This window comes from Dermochelys coriacea, chromosome 1, assembly GCF_009764565.3.
Source record: "Dermochelys coriacea isolate rDerCor1 chromosome 1, rDerCor1.pri.v4, whole genome shotgun sequence".
Lineage (NCBI taxonomy): Eukaryota > Metazoa > Chordata > Testudines > Dermochelyidae > Dermochelys > Dermochelys coriacea.
Window position 1 is genome coordinate 287,494,552 of NC_050068.2, and position 26,348 is coordinate 287,520,899.

General features: G+C 40.3%; 1 protein-coding gene across 1 annotated transcript in view; it reads right to left on the reverse strand.

Moving 5' to 3' along the window:
• Nucleotides 1-2,235: 2,235 nt before the first annotated feature.
• MYRFL (myelin regulatory factor like) overlaps nt 2,236-26,348 on the reverse strand; it is a 73,643-nt gene continuing 49,530 nt past the window's right edge. Inside the window, exons 14-25 of the mRNA XM_038372943.2 lie at nt 24,775-24,938; nt 24,050-24,113; nt 21,463-21,548; nt 20,712-20,783; nt 20,577-20,623; nt 20,316-20,474; nt 13,292-13,354; nt 8,417-8,504; nt 8,069-8,143; nt 5,790-5,898; nt 2,898-2,972; nt 2,236-2,802 (exon numbers count right to left, since the gene is read on the reverse strand). Coding sequence (XP_038228871.1) covers nt 2,716-2,802; nt 2,898-2,972; nt 5,790-5,898; nt 8,069-8,143; nt 8,417-8,504; nt 13,292-13,354; nt 20,316-20,474; nt 20,577-20,623; nt 20,712-20,783; nt 21,463-21,548; nt 24,050-24,113; nt 24,775-24,938 — 1,089 coding nt within the window. The 3' untranslated portion in view covers nt 2,236-2,715. The remainder of the gene's footprint in view (nt 2,803-2,897; nt 2,973-5,789; nt 5,899-8,068; nt 8,144-8,416; nt 8,505-13,291; nt 13,355-20,315; nt 20,475-20,576; nt 20,624-20,711; nt 20,784-21,462; nt 21,549-24,049; nt 24,114-24,774; nt 24,939-26,348) is intronic.

The window sequence follows — 26,348 nt, forward strand, 5'->3', positions numbered from 1 at the left end:
TGGGAGTCAATAGGCTACTTTTGGGATGGGTTAGGAACACTGGCACATGGAATTATGGGATAGTGTTGGTGGTCTCTAAGGGCATGAGTCTTGAGAACCCAGGCCTATGTTCCGTCCGCACTGCAAAATGATAACATTTGGACCCAAGTCCCAGAGGGATTTAGGCTTGGACTTATCCTCCACCAGATTCTGGGACCTGGGTCCTAAGTGCTTACATGGATGGAAGAGGTGGGGAGGGGGTTGGGCTTCAGCCTGAGCCGGTTTATCTACATTTCCATGTAAGCTCAGTGTCCAAGATGATGTCAGTGACAGCCTCATCCCATTTAAAAGTAACGAACCAAAAGACACGGTTATTTAACTATAAACATTTCCTCCCCTTTCTAGAATCTCAGCTTGTCACACCAAGTTGAGACTTTCCCAAAAGCTGTGAAGACCCATCATCACAATTATTTTAACTTAGACTATCCAATTTGTATTGTACTAGTCAGTTTCAAACTTTTGCTTACTTTATAAATAATCAATAAGAGTTGGACTTTTGTTACGTTGGACAACTTAGAACATGGGCCTCTGCACAACAGCCATTCCTTTGAACCTGCATCAAGTCCTAAAAGGAGAGTTGCTAGATAAATGTGCCATGGGTGAAACTGGTTGAAACTTTCAGAATTTTCAACTAAAATTTGTCAAAAATTCAATTTGCACAAAATACAGCATGAAAATGTTTCACAAAAATGTTGTGGGGGGGTCTCCACTAGCATTAGCCAGAGGTTTGTTTTGATGAAGTTAAATTGTGGAAAACCCATGTTCTCCCACTGCAGTGCTACAGGTCAGTTAGAACAATATATCTACCAAGAACAATATCCAATGAAAAGCAGGTAGGCCTATTGATCTACAGTTTTGTTAAAAATGCATGTGTATTGTGATGTGTTTGATGGCGAGCATGTGTAATTTTTAAGAGACAACCATCAATTTAGGAGATTCTCCTCTGAAACCTAAAAGCAGAAATTGGTTTTGTCCAGATTCTGAATCCTTTTGGATCCAGACTTCCATATCAAGCCCATTTCCAGGCTATTATAGAATATGTCATCTATATGACATATTCCCTGGCAAAAAACTAGATTAAGATGGAGTCAAGGTTGAGAGTTTCTGCTAGTCATTTGTGAGTAAAAAATTTCAGGGAGGTTGCAATTATCCCCAAACTTCTATAAACCCAGGAAGTTCAGAGTTAAGGATTAAAGAGGATACAAACTTAAGGCACCCAGACAACCTTAACTCTGCCCTATGTCAGGCAGTAGCCATACAATTACAATTAAGACATTTTAGTGTTTGTGGTCAAAGATTAAAGTAAACTGATTTTTAGAGGCAAGATTTTCTTCAGAGCTTTTTCCCTCATGGCTAAACATCTGAATATATATTAGCATTTTTATGTTTATTTAGAAACCAGAAAAATTTCCCAAAAAACAAACAATAGATTTAAAATAGAATTAAGATTGCTCACATGTATATTTCATCAATTTCCCAAAATCTAGAATATCACCATTATATTCCTTTTTCTCTTCCCTCCCCAACACAAATAATTTTTTTTATACCCACTTATTGACAGCATCCACTACTCATAGTTCATGTACTTCCTCTATCTCAACAGCAAACGTACAACTTAAGTGACAGTCATCCTAACCTTATCTTTAAAAAACAATTTTCCTAAACATAGAAGAATGTAGATACCACCAAGTACACGTCTATCTTACAAAACTATGCACAGCATCCCATTATCATTTTCCTGTTCTCTCACTCTTCCAGCACACTGACACGTCTTTTACACATTGTAACAAAATGGGAATTTTCTGTAACTTTTTAAAGAATGATGTGCATGAAAGTGACTTACTTGAGGGGAAAACTCTTGGGGTTGGCCCACTGAAGTGGTTTCTCCAAGAGACTGCTTAAAAGCTGGGGCATAGCACAGATCTTGTGGATCTGTGACACACTCCAAAAAATAACCAAGGATATATTCTTCTGCACAGATCAAACCAAAAGATCATGTCTGAAAGATACACTTCATTCTAGCATCAACATCACTGGTGTTTTAAGTTGTACATTTGTTGCTAAGTGTGATGTTAGCACAGGTGTGTTGGCCCACGACGCAGAGAAGTAATTGCACACACTGTGGAACGAGGTTTCCTAAACTTATCGCTATTACGTCAATGAGATTTTGTACTTGTACAACCTCCACTATAACAAAGCTTTTGTTTGGTAGAAATCATATATACTATAAAGAAGGAGGCAGACAATAATGGAAGGTAGATGCTTGTAGGACAAAAACAAGTCTCAGCTGCAACTGATATTTTTATTATGTCAAAATCTTCTGAACAGTCTGAAGTATATTAGAATGCCACTATTTTTTCCCCATTTACTTTATTTTATAGCATTGCTAAGAGCAGTGGAACCCTTTAATATCTACACATCAAGCTCTCCATTGATTTTCAGAAATCACATCCTTTTACAAGTAATGACTTGACATGCAGAGCCTGGACTACAGTCAAATAATTTATTTTTGCCCACTTGTCTCTAAAAGTTAATGGTTAAACAAAAACTAGGAAACATTCCACACATCTCATTTCATTTGCAAACTTTTACTAAGACAATAGTCTTTTTGGTACCATAAGTATTATCTTCCTCTTCCCCTCCTCCCCCCCAGTAAACAGAATGATCAGCAATATTTTAGTTACACTGTCGATAGAAGTAGAAGTAGTAATCAGTAAAAAATATCCCAGCATAATTTGGATCTGTTGAACAGTTTGCAAGATCCTGCAGGAGAAAAATAAAGGAGATTAATGTAGAAACTAATCACAGCTAAAATGTCATTTGTCTTTTGGATAATTTCCCATTTGAAAAAGGCTTACCGGTGCAGCTACTCGGAAATGGTATGCACTGTCATACCACCAAGTTACAGGGAGAATCCAAATATGCTGACATCCCTAGATAATGAATTATAAAAAGAGAGAAATTTGATAACCTCATTTTACATTCAATTGGAGAGAAGGATAGGCTGTGAAAGCATTTCACTGCCAAATGCTGTATGAGTCATTGCAATAAGACTTGATAGCTACAGTGAGAGAAGTCAGCACACTTAAAGACAAAAGGAAAGTGCTGACTTTTAATGTTCTGAATGGGTTTTGTTCTGATCAGCTCAGGAATTGACAGACATTTGGCTCCCAGCATTCTAGGCTGGCTGTGAATAACTGAGCTCCCCCTAGACTCCTTTAGGAAACTAGACATTTTCCAGAGGTGCCAAAGTGCTCTGTAAAGTTTAAAGTGCAATAGTGGTAAACGTGATTCAGCTGATTAACAAGCCGCAGCAGGACTAATACCCTGGGTGTGCACAGGCTTCTATGTATTCCCCCAAGGCATAAAGCAGTGTCTTCACTCCAGGACTGTTGCAAGAAGATGTACGCATGCACGATTTGGTTGTGTGTGTGATACAACACTCTACCACACACAAATGCAAGTAATGTATTTTGGCTCTGACACTTTTCCCTGAGATTGTATAGGGATAATTCAACCCCACTGTTTCCAGGAAGAACAATGTTATGATGGTTTGACTTGGCACTCACATTTCATTCAAGGACCTCACAAATATCAATAAAGTCCCAGCTACCCCTCTTGCCCTGGGGCAATAGGTATTATGCACATTATAAATTTTAGGTGAAAATTGTTCAGAGGCCAGCTGACTGCTGGGCTACTAACCACTGCGGACTAAATCTCTCTACGCTCAGGAAAATAAGCTTGAAAACAAATACTTTCAATAGCAGCATTTTTATTCTGACTCATGCCAACCTTGAATGACTCACTGTTACAGCTGCTGGAAGCAGTTTCTTACCTGTGGGTCAAACTAGATAGCTTTAGTCCTTTGATGTGAATTTCAAGTTGACACATTAAGCCTGACTAGCTTTGCTGGCAGTCAGTCTCAATGACATCCCTATGTGGGCAGATATGGCGACTCTCTGGGTTTGACTCACAGCTTCAGGGGTTGCTGGAAATACAGCTGGAGGTCAGAGCTCCCAGGATCTTCATTCGCTTGTACCTGATGATTGGCTGTAGCCACAGCAACCTACACCTTTTTCAATGGCATTTGAAAATCATCTTGGGCAGGTGGAGGAAGACAGGGGTCCAGCTGATCAGCACAGCAGCAAGTAAGCAATTTAATAATACTTAAGAATGCAGGGTGTGAGGAGCATGCATGTTCCCCAAGCTAAAAGCAGATGTGTAATGGGCCAAACACGACTCCCAAGTGTTCATGACATGTAGGTTTGCCCTAGAATTTTATTTTCAAATTTTCTACCACCTTTATTCCCCACCCCCACCCTTTTTTTAAGCTAGCGGACGCACTTCCAGGCAGGTACAATAAAGACTAAATACCCATTCCTGTGAGGTATTGAGCTGCCTCAATTCTTATTGAAGTTGATGGGAGTTTAGGGCACTCATCTCTCTGTGAGTGAGTGCCCAGCACCTGGCAGGATCAGACCTCCAACTGGCTTGGATGGTGAGAAAAGTTCAGGTGTTTGGGACAACTTCTATTCCCCCCAAGACATCCCAGAGAATACATGAAAATAATTCTCACCTACACACAGCAAGCTTCTCTCTACATTGCTTTATAGGTGAAATCCTGGCCCCACTGAACTAAATGGCAGTTTTACCTTTGTTTTCAATGGAGCCAGGATTTCACCTAAAAGTCATAATTCACTAGCAGTGGAAGCAGTAGTATGGACATGGACTTGGGGGTGGGGGACTTCATCACCATGTGGCCACGGTGGCGAACACCCCAGAGTCCTATCGTGTTACATCTTCCTCCATTAGGTATTTACCACCAGTGGAGAGTTTCAGCTCTGAAGTTTGTGAGGGTCCATGCACCCCAAGTGGTATGTAACATGCATTTTATATTTGAGTGAGTCTACAGAGGCCAGAGGAGAAATGAAGACAGGAAAAAGCCATCCTCACAAGAGCCCAATGGGAGCCTTAAAGCATCATTAATTTAGTTTTTGCAATGTGCAGCAGCAAACTGATTTGCACTAACGGGTTAAATTCTACTTTCATTTACACCAGTGCAAATGCAGACTAACTATTAGATTTGGATTTTAGTTTGGATTTCCACCATTAAAATGTGAGCAGAATTTGGCCTAATATGTTTGCCAAAATAATTTGAGGATTTTAATCTTGTATCAGTTTTTCATTGATATTTTTCAAGCACCCACAAGTGCGGAATTGACTGAAACTAGAGATTTGTTGGCTTGCTTTTGCTGCCTTTGCATGTACCTAGAGTTCCTGAGTGTAGGCTCTTCTGTCCCCGACCCCCAACACATCTCTGTGCTTTGATCACCCCAGGATGGCCTTCTGCTGGGGAAGGGAGTTAAGCACCCACAGCTTCACAGAATTAAAACCCAAATGTCTCCATCTCCTGTACTGGGGAGGGACGTTCAGCAGATACATGAGTTATGACTAACCTTTTCAAAGTTTTATCGTCTCATCTATAACATATACTGGCAGTTCCTAAAGACATCCCAAAATGCATCACTGAGGCCCACAGTCCCATGCAATTTAGGTTTCAGGGTTGTCTCAGAAAGATGCATGCAGGGATGTCTTTAAGAAGTGCCAAATGATTTGACAGAAGGCGAGACTAGTTACAAATTATTTCTTTGCTTAATGCCTCCCAGGGCCAAGTTCATGGAGACATTGAACATGTATTCCTGGGTTTGCCTCCATTTTCATTTTAGCTTTGCAATTCAGGAAAGCGTTACCTGGGTGGTTTCCTGGAAAGCCTCCCGTTTCTTTCTGTTTCGTGGCTGATGGGAACACATATTTCCAAAAGCGACTTTGCATTGAAAGACGATTAATGGCTCTGTAGTGCTTCAAGAAAAAAAGAATCCAGGGTTCTACTTTGCTGCTTGGAACTGAAAGACAGACTGGAAAAAAAAAACTAAAACAAATTCTTAAGGGGTAATGTCTTCATTGCAGCTGGGGGGGGGTGTGAAGGGCAGCTCATGTGGACATGCCCCTAAAGCGCTACACATAGAAGTAAGGACATGGCACAGTGCCCATTTCACTCCCCTGAGTGTATACTCACATGTGCAGCTCACGCCATGGCAACCTCACTTCTATTATTAGTGAGCTAGCCAGAGGACAGCTAGTGTGGGCACGTCCACACGAGCTGCCATTCACACCCCCAGCTACAATATAGACACGCCCTGTAGTGGCCAAAATAAAGGAAATTAGGGTTTTGGAGGCTCAGAAACTCTAATCATGATCTGGACTCTTTCCTGGGAGAGTTAGCATCTGCAGTTTTGGTTCAGCCCATCAAACTGCAAAGCCAAATCCATGTCTGCATATAAACTTCTCCAACACTAAAGAATGTTCATACCGAAGGCTATAGCATATTTCAATCTCTCCAAAACAACAATAACTACGTGCTTTAGTTTATCATTCCCCAGGGCCAGAAAACCTTTGGGCACCATAATAAGACAGTAAACAAAACTTGACAGAAGACAAGCCAAACACACACATTAGAACAGGAACTTTCACAAAGAACCACAATCCTGCTGTGCACAAACATGCACACAATTAAAAAGGGAACAAGCACATCCTGCGCTTTGCCCTGATTGAGGTCACAGATCAACATTGGCCCAAGGAGAGAATTCCAGTCAGAATCCTTCAACAGAAAAGACCCTGCTCCCCTCCTCTTCCAATAGTATCTGAAGATGGTCATGCCGTTCCAATCCTGCCAGCCTGGGTGGCCATGATAGGACTTGAGGGTCAGAAAAAAAAACAGACCCAGAAGAAATTGGATGAGGCAACAGGTGAAAGAAAAATGGAAGCAGCAAGGTCGCATAAAAACGTAGGGTTGTTTTTCTGGGAGGAGAAAAAAGGGCTTGCTTGGCAAGCACAGTTGTACAACTTTACTTAGACATTTGTACAACAGCAATTGTACAAGTGTATAATACGCATGCCACATACTGTGCCCTAGATAGGTTGCAATAGTGTATGTTGGCTTCACTTTATTTTATTTAGTGGAAATAAGAGCATAGTATTTGGATATAACAACAACACATGTAATTAAATGTGGATTGTCTGTGGATTTCTGTGGTTTGTTTTGTAAGTGAAAGGTCACAAATACATTCAGAGCTAAAGAACTGGAGAACACAGCGGGAGCATGACAATAAGTTCAGCACCCTATTTTCTAAAACTATGAGCATGACACATTCATATCCATGCATGAGGGCTGCAACATTTGCATATAAAGTCACACGCTTAAACAAAAGATTTCTTTCTACCACTTGAGATGATGCACAGCCACTTCAGTAGGAGTCCTGTTATGGTCACGCTAATCTTACAAGCAAGAATGTTTGTATGTGAGGTCAGCAGATTGCCTTTAAAGCGTGTTCCATTAGCTTCATAAAACTCTGCCTTGGAATTCTGAGAGATCAGAGTAATGAAATGTCATGAGGCAGAACTGAGCATTCCCAATTCAACAACTGTTTTGAGTGGGATCAGCCTTCACTGGATGAGAAGAGGAGCAGAAGAACCGGTTACTTCTGAGAGAACAGAATGGAATTCGACCTATGTTCAAGACGAGAAGCCTTTGCTGACCAAGAGCTTTGCTGTTGGTTAGCTCTGCCCCATGGCATAGGTAAGGACAGGAACTATTTTCTAGTCTCTTAATTAAAATTTCCTTCATTAAGAAAAATCACAATAAATGAAGGCCCCAATCCTTCAGATGCTTATGTACAGTGAGTAAAGTTACATATGGGCTTATCTATAGGATTTGGGTCCAAGACGATCACATTTTAACATCTATCTCAGTGGATGAAATGCATCCTTGTGCAGAGTGCTGGCACTAGCCTGATGCAGTATATCCCACTGCAGAGCTATTTCAAAGACTTAAGTTATGCCTAGACATAGTCTTGGCCCTCTGCACAGGAACGAGTTTCATCTGGGGTCCAGAATAATCAGGCAGAAGCAATTTCATTCTAAAGCCCAGAGCACATTTTTTTCTATAGACACTTGCATTGATTGTACTTACTTGATTTCCAATGAGAGTATTACATTGATGGGCGTGTATTTGTTAACAGGAATAACATAGCTGTAATTTCCAGACCTAAATGTTGGCAACAATAAAGGGACAACATTAACACCAAAGAGTTCATGAAGCTTGTCTGCATGAGTATGAAAATTATATCTGGATTAAGAAAAAACATTTAATCGATTATGCTGTAAAAAGTCTCTTTTAAACAATAATATTTGCAATTAACTTTGAAAAATGGAATGGATATTTATCAAAACACATGAGAGGACAGGCAGGCACCAATGCCACCTTAATGGCATTCATACCTCATCACACTAATAAAATGTAACAAAATATTTCACCCACCTGCACTGTAGACCTTTACTACAATAGCGACGGTCAATTTTTTGCTGCGTTTCCAAAATCTGCATGGAACTGATTGTTGTATCAATCCCTAAAAACATTAGGAACAATTTTTTTCTGGATTACTTCAAGAGTTTGGGGTAAGACAGTAATAACATCACAGTTAACGCTGTAGTTCCCAGCCCCTTATCATCCATGGTAGAAGTTGCTGCAGGTCTAATCCCCAGCAATAGAAACTTTCAGCTGATGAGCTTTATCCTCATTCTGCAGTTAAAGGGGAGATTAAAACTAAAAGTCACATGTCAGAATTCCATGGGCAACATATTGGGAACCTCATATTAAAACATTTTCCTAGAACACAGCATCTAAGATAGAGTTGCTGAGTGTACTTGCATATTTAGTTTCCTTAACAGGAGCTGCTCTTGCACAGATACACCTGAGAGACACCAGCCCTTAATTTGAAAATCATTGCCTTTTCCTAGAGAAATGATTCAGAATGGAATGGAATTACTTTTTTAAGACTCCCTGGAATTACTTTTCTAAGAATTTGCACCTGCAGAAAATGTTTCATTCTGTAAAAGTATATGATTCTATATTAACCTATTTGATATAACATGGGTACATATGTACTTACATACCAATTAAACTGTGGTTCTAGAAACAGATCAGACAAAATCTAGAATTAGGACAAACCAGAACACCAGATCAACCCCCTCTCCACATCTAGCTCCTGAGATTTTGGGAAATTCAAATCTCGGCTTTGTGACTCTTCCTTCTCTTTAGGATGTGTTGAACTCGACCACCATGTCAAACCCACCTCCCCAGACTTTGTGGAAATTTGAACTTGGTTCAGATTCTGCATCTGAATTTCATATTTTAGGGGTGACAGGACTAACGTAGACATTGGGAAGTGTTATGTGCTTCCAAGAACTCTCTTAAAACAATGGACAAGTCAAGTCCAAATTTTTAGTTGAGTGGGGTTCCAAGAAAATACTTGGGAATAGGGAGTGTACACATTACCCACTTTCAGAGCACTTGCTTAGAGAGCTGTGGGTAACTAATAACTGTGGCAATTACACTCTTTACTGTCTCAGGAGAAAAGGAAAGCAGGCTGGCTTAGGCAGTTGGGGAGTTACAGTATAGGTAGGGAACAAAGAAAGAAGAAGTGGGATCGCTAAACACTGAGGATGGAGTGGAGGTTAAGGATAATCTAGGCATGGCCCAATATCTAAACAAATACTTTGCCTCAGTCTTTAATAAGGCTAAAGAGGATCTTAGGGAAAATGGTAGCATGACAAATGGGAATGAGGATATGGAGGTAGATATGACCATATCTGAGGTAGAAGTGAAACTCAAACAGCTTAACGGGACTAAATCGGGGGGCCCAGATAATCTTCATCCAAGAATATTAAAGGAATTGGCACCTGAAATTACAAGCCCATTAGCAAGAATATTTAATGAATCTGTAAACTCTGGAGTTGTACCGTATGATTGGAGAATTGCTAACATAGTTTCTATTTTTAAGAAAGGGGAAAAAAGTGATCTGGATAACTACAGGCCTGTTAGTTTGACATCTGTAGCATGCAAGGTCTTGGAAAAAATTTAGAAGGAGAAAGTAGTTAAGGACATTGAAGTCAATGGTAAATGGGACAAAATACAACATGGTTTTACAAAAGGTAGATCGTGCCAAACCAACCTGATCTCCTTCTTTGAGAAAGTAACAGATTTTTTAGACAAAGGAAACGCAGTGGATCTAATTTACCTAGATTTCAGTAAGGTGTTTGATACCGTGCCACATGGGGAATTATTAGTTAAATTGGAAAAGATGGGGATCAATATGAACATTGAAAGGTGGATAAGGAATTGGTTAAAGGGAAGACTACAACGGGTGCTACTGAAAGGTGAACTGAACAGGCTGGAGGGAGGTTACCAGTGGAGTTCCTCAAGGATCAGTTTTGGGACCAGTCTTTTTATTATGGATCTCGGCACAAAAAGTGGGAGTGTGCTAATAAAGTTTACGGATGATACAAAGCTGGGAGGTATTGCCAATTTAGAGAAAGACCGGGATATCATACAGGAGGATCTGGATGACCTTGTAAACTGGAGTAATAGTAATAGGATGAAATTTAATAGTGAGAAGTGTAAGGTTATGCATTTAGGGATTAATAACAAGAATTTTAGTTATAAGATGGGGATGCATCAATTAGAAGTAACGGAGGAGGAGAAGGACCTTGGAGTATTGGTTGATCATAGGATGACTATGAGCTGCCAATGTGATATGGCTGTGAAAAAAAGCTAATGCGGTCTTGGGATGCATCAGGAGAGGCATTTCCAGTAGGGATAAGGAGGTTTTAGTACCATTATACAAGGCACTGGTGAGACCTCACCTGGAATACTGTGTGCAGTTCTGGTCTCCCATGTTTAAGAAGGATGAATTCAAACTGGAACAGGTACAGAGAAGGGCTACTAGGATGATCCGAGAAATGGAAAACTTGTCTTATAAAAGGAGACTCAAAGAGCTTGTCTTGTTTAGCCTAACTAAAAGAAGGTTGAGGGGAGATACGATTGCTCTCTATGAAATATATCAGAGGGATAAATATAGGAGAGGGAGAGGAATTATTTAAGTTCAGTACCAATGTGGACACAAGAACAAATGAATATAAACTGGCCACCAAGAAGTTTAGACTGAAATTAGATGAAGGTTTCTACATCAGAGGAGTGAAGTTTTGGAATAGCCTTCCAAGGGAAGCAGTTGGGAACAAAAGATCTATCTGGCTTTAAGATTAAACTCGATAAGTTTATGGAGGAGATGGTATGATGGGATAACGTGATTTTGGTAATTGATCTTTAAATATTCATGGTAAATAGGCCTAATGGCCTGTGATGGGATATTAGATTGGTGGGATCTGAGTTACCCAGGAAAGAATTTTCTGTAGTATCTGGCTGGGAATCTTGCCCATATGCTCAGGGTTTAGCTGATCACCATATTTGGGGTCGGGAAGGAATATTCCTCCAGGCCAGATTGGACGAGGCCCTGGAGGTTTTTCGCCTTTGTCTGTAGCATGGGGCACGGGTCATTTGCTGGAGGATTCTTTGCTCCTTGAAGTCTTTAAACCACGATTTGAGGACTTCAATAGCTCAGACATAGGTGAGTTTTTTCGCAGGAATGGGTGGGTGAGACTAGATGATCATTATGGTCCCTTCTGACCTTGGTATCTATGAATCTATGAACTGTGCAGCCTGAAAATACCTTTATCAGCAGGTAGAGACATGCAGGTCTCCACTCAAGAGAGGTGAAGTCTGAGGATCCTGGAGCCTAGAGTGGGTGCCCTTGCAGGGCCCTGGAGAGGGGAACCCAGGTGCAGTCCCTCTTAACTATGACAGTAATGACTACAGGAAAGAATGAGGAAGGAAGCTGTTACCAGACTAGAAGGAAGGTCAGTGGTTCGGCCACTAGCCTGGAACTTGGGAGACATGGGCTCAATTCCCTGCTCTACCATAAGGTTCCTGTAGGACATTGGGCTAGTCATTTAGCGTCGTCATGCCTCAGCTCCCCACCTGTGAGATGGGAAAGATAGTACTTCCCTATTTCATAGGGGTATCATGAGGATTAAAGATTGTGAGGTGCTCAGATAGTATGGCAATAGATGGCATAAGTAACAGATAGATTGACCATGTTTGTCCCTTAAAGATCTAGTACATTAGTAACCTTCCCTTCATGACATCACTACTTTATTATGATTTGTATTACAGCATGCTGGAGGCCCCAACCAAGATCAGGACCTCATTGTGTTAGGCACTGTACATACACACAAGAGACTGTCTGTACCCCAAAGAACTTGCTACTAAACAGCCAAGCCATAGGATGGGAGGGTAACAGACTCAGAGAGGTGTGGGATTTGCCAAAGTCACACAGCTAGGGCAGACCAGGAAATAGAACCCAGGTCTCCTGACTTGAATGCCGGTGCCCCCTCCAGTGGATCACATGGACTCCTATTTAAACAAGCTGCTGCTAGAAACAAAACACCATCTAACTTAAACACAATCGCTGATGCACTTCATGCTTTAGCAATGCCAGAGTGCACTCTCATATTATCTGCAACCATGAGATGCAAGCACAGTGATTCGTTTGTCCAGAATGGATCTGATAATATTGTGCAACCTATAAAGGGGGAAGCCTTCAGTTACATTAAGAGCCTTGTCTGCACCAGGAAGTTTTTCAAAAATTCCCACTGTTTCTAACACAAGTTAGTCTCCACCAGGGTTGGAAACCCTACAGCAGATGCGCTATCAAATGGCAAACAACCCAGCTCACCTACACTTCAGCATGTGTTTAACTTTAAGCATGAGTGGTCCCTTTGCTGCTATTGAGCCTATTTAGTGGCTTAAGTTCTTTGCTGGATTGGGCCCAAAGTCCTCAGCATCATGCAGGATATAGCCTCTGTTGAGAGCTGTCATTCACCTTGGTCGGGGGGAGGGGAAAACTAAACAACACACCTTCAATTAATTTGACTTGAAGTCAAGTCCTTTGGCTCAATAAGTAGACTGAGAAAATAAGTGCAAGAGAAGTTCAGCTGATTTGAGTTCAACATATGCAGTCCTACCTTTATGCAGATCATCCCCAGGGCTAAGACAAAGAAATCATTAGAGGGGGTTGCAGGCAGATCTGTAAAAGTCTAAAGAACACTTCTATGCAATTTATTCTACAAGAAAATTATAGTGGACCACAGGTGTTTAACAGATTCCAGAACTCCAATTTCCTATAACCACAGTTATAAAGCAATTTCCCCAAACCAGGCCTTCAGGAAGTTAAACAAAAGTAGTCAAAAATTTTATAAATTATGTATTTAAAGTATTTCTTTTAAATGGAGGACTTACAGTCAATTCCAAGATCAGGTTTTTCCATCAATCTCCTCTCTTGTAGTGCTTTAATTTTGTTTCCTGTGGAAGGGGACAATATTATTGATCTCCTTGTACAAACTATTCTAATGTTAAAAATGGACAGAAAAACATCAACACAAGAGACACAACAGAAAGCAAAACGTTCTATCCCAAATGACAGACTACCAAGGCGCATGTATCATGAATGATGGACTCATTTAAAACGCAAACCAGCTTCATTCAGACCAAGGTGCATACAAAGGAAAGGGAACTGTGGACAACAGAATCAAATGAGCTTTTGAAATGCTACGGTATACAAGAAAAAAAATAAACATAACCAAATAGAAAGGATTTTCCCCAGTAAGCATGGAATATATTGGCTGTTGTACAACGGAAAGAAATAGATATTAATTCACTTCCCAACACAGTGCACCTGCATACATCTGACTGTAAAGATGTCATTAGCAAAGATGCCTTCCTGGTTAGTATGGCAATGGCTAAATGGATACCTGGCTACATAAAAATAGGCAAGGGGAATATCCAAGGCCTCTGAATGTAAGGAATAGGACAACAAGGACTGACCTAAAATGTAGTACATCAGGGACAGAGGGACGAGGGCAAGTCTACACTACAAAATTAAGTCAAGCTAACTTACGTCAACATACAGCCACCACAGTACTTGCATTGGTTTTACATGTCCACAGCATGCTCCTTATGTCGGTGGTGCGCATCCTCACCTGGAGCGCTAGCACCGATTTAAAGGCCAGTGTGGGCCAATGTGGGATGGTTTCTGAAAGGCAGCAATAGTCGATGGAAGCAACACAGTGCCTACACTGATACTGCGTTGACCTAACTACATCGACTTAAGTGCTATGTGGGCAAGTTACATCAATGGGAGCTACATTTTAGTGTAAACGCTTACAGAGTTAGGTCGATGTACGCTGACCTAACTCTGTAGTGTGGATCAGGCCTGAGACTTCAGCCTAGAGAAACTGACAGAGAAATCTAGAAATGTGATCATTGTATTTACTGATCACTGTTCTGTAAGTTCAAGGATTTGACTATCAGCACCAGACTAAGGAATTCTAGGTATGTTTTGTGAACTGTTTATGTCTCTATTTTCTAATAAGGACACTTGAAATGTATAGGGGTTACAGTATAATCACTACACTGTCTGCGCCTTAGACTAAAAGCATGGCAGTGGTTTTGTATCTTTTCTGCAGAGGCTGAGAGATCCTTTGCCTGTCTTCAGGATGGACAATCTGTCCACTGAGGTGAAGTTGACACGTTGGTTGTGGCAAACCCACAGCATAGGAAAAGTTTAAAGGGCTAAGTTTAAAGACTCAAGATGACAGAAATGAAATGCAAGAAAAAAAAACTTGAATTTCAAAAGCTGTTTTGTTCTGAATAATTCACGTTGCCAGTTTTGTCTTCCACCACAATCACCTTATTCCTATTTGCTCATTCATTCTTTTAAATTTACAAACTCTCTGTAGCGTCTCCCTTCCCCCCCTTTCCTGTTCTTTCCTCTCTGATGTTCTTTGCAGTGGAAAATCTAGATCAAAATTTTAGATAGTGCATTGCAAACTTCTCTGGCAGCATGTATGCTCATTAAGAGTCCTTCTGAAAGTGGTCCTCAGTCCTCTGCTGGAGTTGACAGACTGATCACTGAAAAGCAAACATTCTCCCTGTAGTCTTATTACTTCTACTTTAGTGCTCTGCTGGAAAATTCAGTACACAGGCTGGAACACTGGAGCAGTTCCACCATGTATTCTTTAGATGGAAGCGTTAGACTTTTCAGTTAAACTGTGAATGATGCATAGAATTAGGGTAAAGGTAAATTTATTTAACTTAGATTTCACTATTTTGAGGGGGGCAGTGCATGGGATTGGGTATCCATGTCTTCTAGTCTTCCTCTGATTCACCCAAGTTACATACAGACCTGAGAAAGGGCTCCACGGAGCTCAAAAACTTGTCTCTGTCACCAACAGAAATTGGTCCAGTAAAAAAATATTACCTCATCCATCCAAATTACTGCTTTATCCTGTCCGTTGGTGGGATCAAAATGAAATGCAGGAAGAAGAATTCTAGTTAAAGTCCTTTTTGTTTGGAGGCACAGAACATCATTCCAGAGAATCAGAAATTACCAAGAAGTGCAGTGGTATTCATTGAAATGTCCAAAGCATTCAACACATTTCTATGAAAGGAGGACACTGAATATGATCAGAACCTCATGTTATGTTGATCTAATGAGTGCACACTGTTATGAATCTATAAATGACAACATTTGAAGGAAACTAATAGGGACACGGAGCCTTTAGCCCTCATTGAGCTCTATGAGGAGCAATGATTTGGGGGAGAAGCACATGGAGGAAATGACAAAATTTTGCTAAAAAATAAGGACAGTCCCTCCTCCTCAGGGACAGTTAGCATGAATAGATATGCCATAGTGGCTGCTAGGCTGGAAACAAAGAACTATAGCCGTATTTGAGGAAATAATGTGTGGGGAAATGGACCATGTTCAACTAGAGTGAGGCAAATGCTTAAAAATATAAACTGTCAAAATCTGCTGACATTTTTTTAAGAATTGCTTTGGCCTTGCATGGACGTGGTTTTGTTTCTGCTGTCCTTGAACATTCAAGCAATTGAGTCTCACTAGCACAACTGTTCATTTTATGCAAATCTGAAACGTACTTAGATAGGATCTGCACTGAAAGCACTTGTGCACCCAGGAGTGTATGCACTGCTGTTGGCACCCACAAAGTGTGCGTGTGCCTGGAGATCAGGGAAAGGCCCCACTGAAATGCACTCTGGATTTTGCATTCAGTTTCACTGTATTTGCAAACAGCTGTAACCTTCAGTGACTATGTTCTTAGATTGGTGAACTGATTCCTTAAAATACACAATGTTTATCCTGATTATTTCCCTGTGTTTAGTTTTCAGCTTTTTGGTCTGTTCAACCTCTTCCTTCTCATTTGTTTTGGACACAGCTATATTAAGCCGCTTGTTGATTTTCTCTGCAGTTGGATTGATTATTGACATTACCACCATCCATTTGGGAGATCTGTTCAGTCTCATTAAGCTTGCTGTAGATTTGATATATTTCAGTAGTTTATGTGCTGAGCAGATTTTCACTCTTGGATCCACACTTCATGCTATTTAGAGCATGAAATTCCAACAGTAGATATTGTTCTGTGCATCTTTTTTTCCTGCTATAGGAATGCACTCTCATCATCTAATATAAAAGATACCCGGATGGGGATGACAGCTTTTTCTTTTTCCTGAAGTTCTCTCACTTTTAAACTAGATTAGTGTATTTTTAATTAAGGAAATCTTGATACTCATTCAAGCTTCAGAGTAATACAAATCATTCAGGGCAGTGCTTTTTAATGTATTGTGTTGAGCTATGACTTTTATAGGGTTTAGTTCAGCTGGAATCATAAAAACCATTACTTATTTATTAACAGTAATGATTTGAAAATAGGGCTGTCAAATGATTTTAAAAAATTAATCGCAATGATTGAAAAGATTGCAATTAATCAGTTTTAATTGCACCGTTAAACAATAATAGAATACCATTTATTTAAATGTTTTTGGGTTTTTTACATTTTCAAATATACTGAGTTCAGTTACAACACAGAACAAAGTGTACAGTGCTCACTTAAAAATAATGTAATTACAAATATTTGCATTGTAAAAAAGATAAAAGAAATAGTATTTTTCAATTCACCTCATCCAACTACTGTACTGCAATCTCTTAATCATCAAAGAACTACTTTTTTTAAAACACATAACTGCACTCAAAAATAAAACAATGTAAAAATTTTAGAGCCTACAAGTCCACTCAGTCCTACTTCTTGTTCAGCCAATCGCTAAGACAAACTAGTTTGTTTACATTTATGGGAGATAATGTTTAACATATCTGGCATGTAAACACCTTGCGATACTGGCTACAAAAGTGCCATGCCAATGCCTATTCCCATTTTAGGTGATATTGTAAATAAGAAGCGGGCAGCATTAACACCTGTAAATGTAAACATACTTGTTTGTCTTAGTAATTGGCTGAGCAAGAATAGGACTGGATGGACTTATAAGCTCTAAAGTTTTATATTGTTTTGTTTTTAAGTGCAGTTATATAACAAAAATAATCTACCTTTGTAAATTGCACTTTCACAATAAAGAGATTGGACTACAATACTTGTATGAGATGAATTGAAAAATACTATTTCTTTTGTTTTTTTTTTAAATGCAAATATTTGTAATTATATTATTTTTTTAAGTGAGCACTGTACACTTTGTATTCTGTGTTGTAATTTAAATCAATACATTTGAAAATGTAGAAAAACATCCAAAATAATAATAAATTTAAATTGGTATTCAATTATTGTTTAACAGTATGATTAAAACTGCGATTAATCAAGATTAAATTTTTTAAATGAGTTAATTTGTTTTGAGTTAATCGCTTGAGTTAACTATGATTAATTGAGAGCCCTAGAAAATAATAAAGGACAGCACTTTATGATACAAATACTGGTCAAGGAGTCACCACCACTGAAATTGTATATTGAATTGCAAGATTTTCATAGCCCATCCATAAAAATTGAACCAGGATCATAGCGAATATAGACTACTTAAATGTCCCTTTACCAGGTCTCTCTGCCAGGTGTCAAGAAGAGTCAAGGCCTGCTGCCTACCCAGGGCCTTTGCAGATCTGGGTCTTGGACTTCAGTACTGGCTGCTCCTTTTAGATCATTACAAATACAAGACTCTCCTTACTTCAGGGCTCAGAATCTTCTTTTCTCCTGACTGAATTCCCTTGTGAAGTACTGTAAAGATCTTGGATGGGTCTCTCAGGGCCAGTGTGATATGCAGCACTATCCCTGCCTTGACATTGTGAAAGTCATGCCATTTGACTCAGGCCATGGGGACTACACCACTGTATTCATTGCAAGTATTCATGCCCTGGCAGCCTGACTGGTTAGTGGCCAATCCTCAGGTCAATGAAAGGGGAAGAAAGGAGAATGAATGTTGGGATTAAGAGTACCAACATTCAGTTTTAAGTGTTGATGATTTTAAGGTCTGGAAATAAAGAGAAAATCAAGTCTCGAGCCTTTTCCAGGTTGGGGCCCCATTTAATGTTACAGCGCCATCAGTTACCAAATGCCACTTTCTGCTACTATCTATGTTACCATATATATAGTAGAGAGAATATGAAGAAATGTATTTTAGTAATAAGTATTATTTTATTGTACAGTGCAGTGTCTCAGAATGCCATCTCTTAGATCAGAGTGCTTGGAAAACCCGTACCTGAAGAGAAAGCTCTTTGTTTTTATTACTTTACATTTCACTTTTATGGCAGTGAAATTACTTTGCATGCCCTGAGAAAATATCACATTGGAACTATACCAGGTTGATCAGTTTTTAACACGAGTTACTTCTCTCTTCACTACATCCAGTCAATTCATTGTCAAAAGTATCTGATGGTTTATTAAAGGATTTAGCTGCCCTCAGCTTCACCTTGGATCATTAACTAAGTATAACTGGCTAGTAAGAAGTGCTCCCAGCTTGATGTTATAGACTAATGCCTCAAGATGTAGATAGGTGACCACTGGGATTTTCAAATGACCTAACCACATTTGAAAATTCCACTAGGTGCCTATCTGCATCTTTAGGTGCCAAAATACCTTTAGAAATTTGATCCTAAGTGCTTATTCTCAATAAAACTTTTACCCACCAGAAAATACCCTGGTGGATAGGGCATTCACCTGAGATATGGAATACCTAGGTTCAAGCCCCTGTTCTATTTGATTCAGAGTAGGGACTTGAACCTGCTTCTCCTGCATCCCAGATGAGTGCAACTGGGTTATGGCTATTTTGAGGTGCGTGTGTGTCCTTGTATTTTTTTTAAAACTTTCAAAAGGTCTCAGTTTTGTCCTGAGGCACAACAGGAAACTGATTTTGAAATCTCAAAACATTTTCCAGGAAGGAAAAAATCATTTCCTGCTGAGCTCTAATAGTACAGTAACTCCTCGCTTAACATTGAAGTCCTGTTCCTGAAAAATGCTACTTTAAGTGAAACGATGTTCAGCGAATCCAATTTCCCCATAAGAATGAATGTAAATAACGAGGGTTAGGTTCCAGGGAAATTTTTTTCACCAGACAAAAGGCTATTTTTATATATATATTACACACACACACACACACACACACACACAACACACACAATAAGTTTTAAATAAACAATACAAATAAACTGTACACAGCAATGATGATTGTGAAGTTTGGTTGAGGTGGTGAAGACAAAGGGTGGGATATTTCCCAGGGAATGCCTTACTGCTAAATGATGAACTAGCACTCAGCTGAGCCCTCAAGGGTTAACACATTGTTGTTAATGTAGCCTCACACTCTACAAGGCAGCACAAACAGAGGGAGGGGAGACAGCATGGCAGAGGCAGAGAGAGACAGAGACATGCTCATTGCCCCTTTAAGTACGCTGACGCCACTGTAAGTACATTGCCTTTTTAAGTAGATTAGTAAATTGAGACAGCAGCTGCTGCCAGCAACCTCCCTCAATCCTGAGCCCTGTAGTGCCCCCCCCCGTGGAGATGGGGTACAGAAGTGGGGGGAAGGGGGATACTTTGACACCCCTCTCTTCTCCCTCTCCCGCACAGCAAGCAGGAGGCTCCGGGGAGCAACTCCAAGGCAGAGAGCAGGAGCAGCACATGGCAGTGGGGGAAGGGACAGGCAATTGATAGGCTCTGGGCAGCTGCCACACAGGGAACCTAGGGGAGCTGATAGGGGGGCTACCGGTCCACCCTGGTTCCAAGCCCCCACCAGCTAGCTCCAACGGGCTGCTCTTCCTGCAAGCAGTTGACAAAGCAGGCGGCTGCCAAATAAGGGAGCATTGGGCAACTGTAAACGAGCATGTTCTCTAACTGATCAGCAACTTAACAACAAAACAATGTTAACTGGGACGACTAAGTGAGAAGTTACTGTAATAGGAATTCATGTTTCAACTTACTCTCCCCTGTCATCGTGGTCTGGTATCTTGGAATTTTTCTTTGTATTTGATGAATTGAACAGCAATAGGTCTTGTCACAAGGCAAGATGTCACAGAAATTCACTTCGGGGACTGTAATGCTGGATGTCATGGTTGGAGAAGCTGTGCTGTCACGGGGTGCTACAAAGAACAACCAACTCCTTAATAGTGCTGTTTGTCTCTTGACTTTTTGCAGCAGCACAGAAATTGAAGTCATATCATACAGAATAACAGATACAGTACCTGCCACGGTGGTGTACGGAGGCTGCATAATGGAACTTGTAGCATTGCTGGTGAAGGAGAAGAAAAACAATTAGTTACAAAACATCTACAGAAGTTGTTTATTGAAACAGAAGTCATAATAGTTTAACTACTTGCCTGTGAATGGGATTTTGACTAATGTCTTGCTCTTCTATGCTAAGTATGTAAAGAGTGGATATTGTCAAGGCACTGTAAAAAGATAATTAGTCAGTAGATTCATACCCATCATCTGATGCACACACCATATTAATAGGATCTCAACAGCAAGCTCCCTTCTTCCAAAGCCCATTGACATTAATAGAAAGATTCTCATTGACGCAATTTAGGATCAGGCGTTCAGTTGGCATAAGGGACCCAGCAGTTTTTGATGTGTTCCTTTCTGAGCATGGGTTGAAGTATTGTATTGTGGGAAGAGAGCTCCTCTGAGGTAACAGCAACAGTACAGTTGTAAATACAGCAGAAAATACGCTCAACTTTCCCTTATCAAAAGTACTATAGCATTAGCAGAGAACACTGCAGTAATAATATTCTTGTCTCTTTTCTAGGGGGTGTACGACCAGAATATTTCTAGAATAAAAAAACAGAACAGGCAACCCTTATATGAGGGATAAATATTCTGACTTTGCCTCATTTAGAGACACATGTATTATCAAGTTATTAAATTGAGCATATTCCATGCACTGAATATTAGTAGTGAAGAGAAAACTCTACGCTCATTTTTTGCAACTGTTACTGAAAGGAGCTCCAAATTCTAATTTAAAATGTTTCTTTCGAGCCAATGTTTATGGACAACCAGAATCTGATTTCTGAAGGGATAAGAGGTGGGGGCAAGAGAAGAAACAAAATGTGTGGATAATATATTTCTTACCATAGTGCCATAACAGCTATCAAAGCTATTACAGTGCTCTGGAAAATCCTGTTGGGCCATGACTGTTTTTTCTCAGATAAACAAACCTAAAAAAAAAAATTCAGTTGACATGAAATACCCAGTAATACGTAGCTGACGAATTGTCAGTTGGTAAATAACTAATAAAGCTAATTTCCCCTAAAATGGGGTCCCATGTCTCCTGATGGACTGGTGGCAGGAATATTACAGAAGTCACTAGTTCAGGGAAATGGAAAGAGGAGGAAAGAGAAAGAATGCTGTCCCCAAAATGGATTAGCATTGGTAATAATCACAGAAAATGCTGCTTTCTTTGGCTGCTATCTTCACCCCTGGAGGAAACGCCTATAAAATCCCTTTGTTTAAACCAAAGAAATTAATTGGTGGCAACCACATCTACGAGAGAAGGAACCTCCAATATGTGCCCAGGATGAGGCTTAACTGAATCTGATATAAATACAGAAAGATAGTACATTTGGGGCAAGAGGAAAAATTGTCTCAGAATACGGAGAGACTGAGGATCATCATTACTGGATACAGAATGCTTTGTCCCATCACCTGTGAGTGCACATTGACACCAGCAATAGCGATGGGTGATATGAAATGGCAGGACTAACGGTATCAGACTGAGAAGAATATGCCAAAGTAGTTCAGCACATGCCCTTTAACCCTTTCTTTTCTGTATCAGAATACAGTGAACATTGCTGTGACAGAGGGAATCCCCATGGCCATAGATGAGATTTCCTGTTGCACACTTTGCATGTTCTAACTTTTTCACTACAATAGCTTTGGAATCTGAAGGAGGAGACACTGCACAATACAGGGCGTGCAACCACTGAGCCATAGAGAGATGGTAAGTAGGCATCACATAAACAAAAATGATAGACTAAGGCTCAAATATATTGGCAGTGTGACAAAGTTCCTCCTCTGCCTTGGTGGGTCCTGCGCTTATTGGCGGATTTGCTTGCCTCAGAGATTCATGGCAGCTCTCAGTTTGGTCACTTTTGCTAGTGGCTCAAACCTGCTCGTTCACACAGCTACCCTCATCACTGGCCAGCATGGGAAAAAGGAAGAACAATAATCCCCACAGTCTCTGCTGATCCACCATGTGGGTCGGGGAACAGCCCAGAGACCTTCCCCTCTGGTGGAACCCACAGTCCAGGTCAACTCCTCCTGTGCCTGACCAGTAGTTGGGAGGTTTGCGGGGAACCTGGGCCCACCCTCTACTCTGGGTTCCAGCCCAGGGCCCTGTGAATTGCAGCTGTCTAGAGTGCCTCCTGGAACAACTGCGCAACAGCTACAACTCCCTGGGCTACTTCCCCATGGCCTCCTCCCAACACCACCTTTATCCTCACCATAGAACCTTCCTCCTGGTGTCTGATAATGCTTGTACTCCTCAGTCCTCCAGCAGTACGCCTTCTCACTCTCAGCCTCTAGTGCCTCTTGCTCCCAGCTCCTCACACGCACGCCACAAACTGAAGTGAGGTCCTTTTTAAACTCAGGTGCCCTGATTTGCCAGCCTGCCCTAACTGATTCTAGCAGCTTCTTAATTGGCTCTGGATTTCCTAATTAGCCTGCCTGTCTGAATTTGTTCCAGCAAGTTCTGTCTTGTTCTGGAACTGCCCGTTACCTTACCCAAGGAAAATGTACCTTCTTAATCTGGGACTAATATATCTGCCTTCTATCACTCTCCTGTAGCCATCTGGCTTGACCCTGTCACATGGGATGTATTACAAGACTTCATACACACTTCCTTTTTATTAGAGCCACAAATTTCAGATCCCAGGAGGAACTTCCCTCATGTCCTTCTTGCATTGGTAAACTACTCCTGATTTTTAAGGGGTACAGTTTCCCACCCAAAATTAACAACTGTTTTGTTATGTTCATACATACATTCACTTTGATTTGTTCTCTTGCTCTTCTGAGGCACTTTGTCCTGGTTATAAGCAATTCCTATTGCACTAAACAAACATGGTAGTGGAATTCTTTGATTGCAAGTAATTCTATTTTAGAGGCATGAATATGATTTTTCATGCAATCTGAAAAAATGCATTTCAATGGGGTTTAACACATGTCAAAAAAAAAAAACATTTCCACCAAATCTTATAGCACTTATGTCTAAGGGCAAGGCTAAACTACAAAATTAGGTATACCTAGGTTACATTGATGTACAACCACTGCAGTATTTGAATTGGTTTTACACGTCCACACTACACTCCTTTTGTTGGCAGTGTGCATCCTCACCAAGAGCACTTGCACCAATTTAACTGCCAGTGTTGGTCATTATGGGATGGTTTCTGAAAGGCAGCAACAGCTGATATAAGCAACACAGTGCCTTCACTGACACTGCATCAACCTCACTACGTCAGCTTAAGTGCTACGTCTCTTGTAGAGATAGTGGGTGAGTTACATTGGTACGAGTCACATTTTAGGGTACCTGCTTACAGGGTCAGGTCAACATAAGCTGCTTTACATCAACCTAACTCTGTAGTGTAGGCCAGGCCTAAGCCTTATAAAGAACATTCTCTGCCTCACTCACTCACACACCCACCATATATTACATTTCACTCACCTTACTTTGTGGTATAGGGACTGGTTTTCTTGGTGGTAAAAGACTAGCAGCTCGACTAAATTTGCTGTAAAATATAAAAAAACTGATTACCATTCAAGTGCTTCAGCAGTAATAAATGGGAAAGGGATTTTTCTGAGTAGGATTTTAATGTTATATGCCTTTGTGATAGCAACATTTTAAAAGAACAAAAAAAGTCAGTGAGGCCACAGCTTTGTTTTCAAGAACAAAGGGCACTCGTCAACTTGCTCAGGTACATGCTATTAAATGCTACATTTATTTTCAAAGAAAAAATTGAAAAAAAGATTTAAAAATATGAAATGCTCATCAATTTCACACAAATTATAAGGAAGATTTTCTTCATCAAAGAGGTTTTTGTGGATTTCCTTTAACTTGGAAATTGCTATTACAGGCCTATAACCGGAGTCGTTCAGGCCTTATTTTATTAGGCTGCAGAGCTTCCCGAAGTGATTGCTACTGAGTTGCTGCTTTTCAAACATGGAGATTTTAAACCTTGAAAAAAGAAGTGACTTAAGAAATAGGAAAGCTTTGTATGATTGCATGTGATTTGAATTAAAAAATAATTACAAAATTCAGAAGCAAGAGTACCTGGAAAGGAACGAAACCCCCACCAGACTAAATTAGTTCTAACTTTTATCACCCAGGCTGTTTGATCATCTCCGGTATCAGAATCATCAGACAATTCTTCCGAATTGATCCTGGGATACCTGCATGTGCTCTTTTCACTGACTGTTGACTTCAAACTGCTTATCCGTTTCAGCTTGGCCAGTTTTCTATTCCACACTTCCAATTCTTCTATCCTGATTTCAAGGTTGTTGGTTAGTTTACAGAGCTGCTTAACTGCACCAACATTCTCCATAAAAATTTGATCCTGAGGAGTGAAAGAAAAAAAAAAAGGAGAGAGAGAGAGACACACACACACAGACAGACATGTACTGTATTAATCAATGAGATGTCACAACCAAGGATGTGTACAGAATTCACACATCCAAAGATGGTTTCAGCAATTAAGATACAAACACAAATTAATTCAAAATAAATGTGAGGCCTCTTGGGACCATAAAATCCTGTTGCTGGATTGCTAGCTATGTTAAGAAAGTGCTTGCATTCGATTTGTGGTAAATTGGATATGAGCACTTGTATAAGAAAAATAGTGAATGAGCTGAAGAACTCTGCTGACCCAAGTCTAAAATTTGTCTTGAATTAACACTGTGCTGAAATTTAGGTACCGGAAATATCATGGCAAGCATCTACATTTTGATGTATGCCATTGCAACTTAACACTGTCTCCAGGATTTACGTACTCATTGGCTTATTTAGCTATGGGGTGGGCTAACTAGCTCAGTTGCCTATCCTGTAAACCAAACATGAACTTCCAAGGGAGTCAGAGAGAGAGAGAGATGGGGAAGAGGGACCCTGGTGCTGCTACTAGGACCAGGGCTAGGAAAGTATTTAGCTATGACGGGATAAATGGCACTACGTAGACCATGTCAGAAGGCCTCCCATGACCTTCTTGTAAATTCCCAGACCTTTCAGCTGGCTCATTGGCCAACCCAGCAGTTCTATTTATTATTTGTTTATTTTATCCCAGCATGAGTAATACATCATCGTTGCTACCAAAGTTCTGTTAGGAAGGTTAGTGCCACCTACATCTGGGTAGCATGTATTTCACCACCTGCACATCTCCATTTCTAAGCTGAAATTTTCATTGATCTGTGCTAAGAGCGGGATGACATGCTTTTTTGTGCTGTGTTTGAAAAAAATGCCTTCCCATGCTAGCGTATAACCTGAATGTTCCCATTAAGACTTGGATAAAGCAATTATTCTGCCAAAGATTGGTGAGTTGCTCCAGTATGTTCAAGCCATGCAGAAATAAGACACATAGATAGATGCATCTTTTTCATTGAAAATACCATGTACCAGAGCTAGGATACAGATGGTAAGTCACACACTGAACTATTACGATAGTATGTTTATTGACAAGTGACTTCAAAACAGCGTAATGTGCTTGGAACCATGAAATTAATTATGTGATCACTTGTCCCATATATCCATGATATGAAGCGGCTGCTTTTTCTGTTCTCTTGAAATCATGCACGACTCTCTCCTAGGTAGCTTCGAGAAGCTGAGAAAAATGACTCACCTGGCAAAATAAAAGGAATGTTTTCTTTGGAAGAAAAAACAGATTAGAGTTTTAGTGCCTCACTGAAGATGAGGTGCTGAGTCTCAAGGTCCCACATAAAACCTCAAAGCTCTCAGTTAAATACACCTTCAAAATGTT